This window comes from Perkinsus marinus (genome assembly GCF_000006405.1).
Source record: "Perkinsus marinus ATCC 50983 genomic scaffold scf_1104296968838, whole genome shotgun sequence".
In the NCBI taxonomy this organism is placed as follows: Eukaryota; Perkinsozoa; order Perkinsida; family Perkinsidae; genus Perkinsus; species Perkinsus marinus.
Genome location: NW_003202998.1, coordinates 62 through 998, shown reverse-complemented (window position 1 = coordinate 998; position 937 = coordinate 62). Strand labels below are relative to the sequence as shown.

Here is a 937-nt window from a genome sequence, read left to right as displayed (position 1 = left end):
TGAGTGGACCAGTCAGTGTCGCCATTGATGCGGGATCGAGAGCTTTCCAACACTATGGCGAGGGGGTTTAAATTGTACGGTGACATGATACTGCCATGCTCCCATTTGGAACGCTTTCCGGTTTCAGCTACGTGCTATACGTCATTGAATCATGGTGTTCTCGCGGTTGGCTATGACTTGGAAGCAATTGAGCCGTGAGCTCATCGCTCATCATGAGCCATCGTACTCGACGAATGGATGCGCTGATCAGTTACTATCTTGTAAAAAACTCCTGGGGAGCTACATGGGGAGACAAAGGTTACATCAAGATGGCCATTGACGATTCACCCAAGGGTGAGTCCACGCAGTTCAAAGTTCTTTCTCTCGTAACCAGATGGTATTTTTAGGCATCTGCGGCATTTTGCTCGCTGCGAGTTATCCCATTGCAGCTTGAATGATATACCAGCCCTCTGCTGCGCCTAGCCCAGTGAGGTATTCAGAGCGGCCGCTCGTCAGCAGTTTCACGAAGTTTCCTGTGATGGCTTATCACTCACAAGAGGAAGCGTGCTGCGCCCAATAGATATTCCTCGTGGATCAAGCGCCCTCCTAATTCTTCCGTTAGGTCTTAAGCTGCTGTGCTTTGAATTTATTATTTTTTGTTATTTGAGAGTTATGACTGAACAAACTTCGCGATACCTCAGTCTATACTTTAAGATCCTCAGTTCGGCCGGAATTTCAGATGCACTCGTCATTACTAACACTTTCCAACCAACCCGCTGGAGGTTGTGTTTATCGCACGCGAGGTTACGGTTGGCGTGGTCCGACCAGTTCAGTGAACTGAGCTCACTGACTTTTTCTCTACTTGATCATCAGACAAGCTCGCTATGCGATGAAGATGATCCGGATTAGAGATTGAATCTTAAACAATTATTGATCCAATCTGGCACGAATGCACCAC

The 937-nt window shown here is 47.4% G+C and overlaps 1 protein-coding gene across 1 annotated transcript; it reads left to right on the top strand.

Annotated features, from left to right (window-relative positions):
- Positions 1-127: 127 nt before the first annotated feature.
- Positions 128-433, top strand: Pmar_PMAR000479 (cysteine proteinase, putative; the record flags this gene model as incomplete). Its single annotated transcript, XM_002768294.1, has 3 exons — positions 128-194; positions 251-333; positions 387-433. Coding segments are annotated over 3 exons (197 nt in total), but the record flags the coding sequence as incomplete, so codon positions are not given.
- Positions 434-937: the final 504 nt, after the last annotated feature.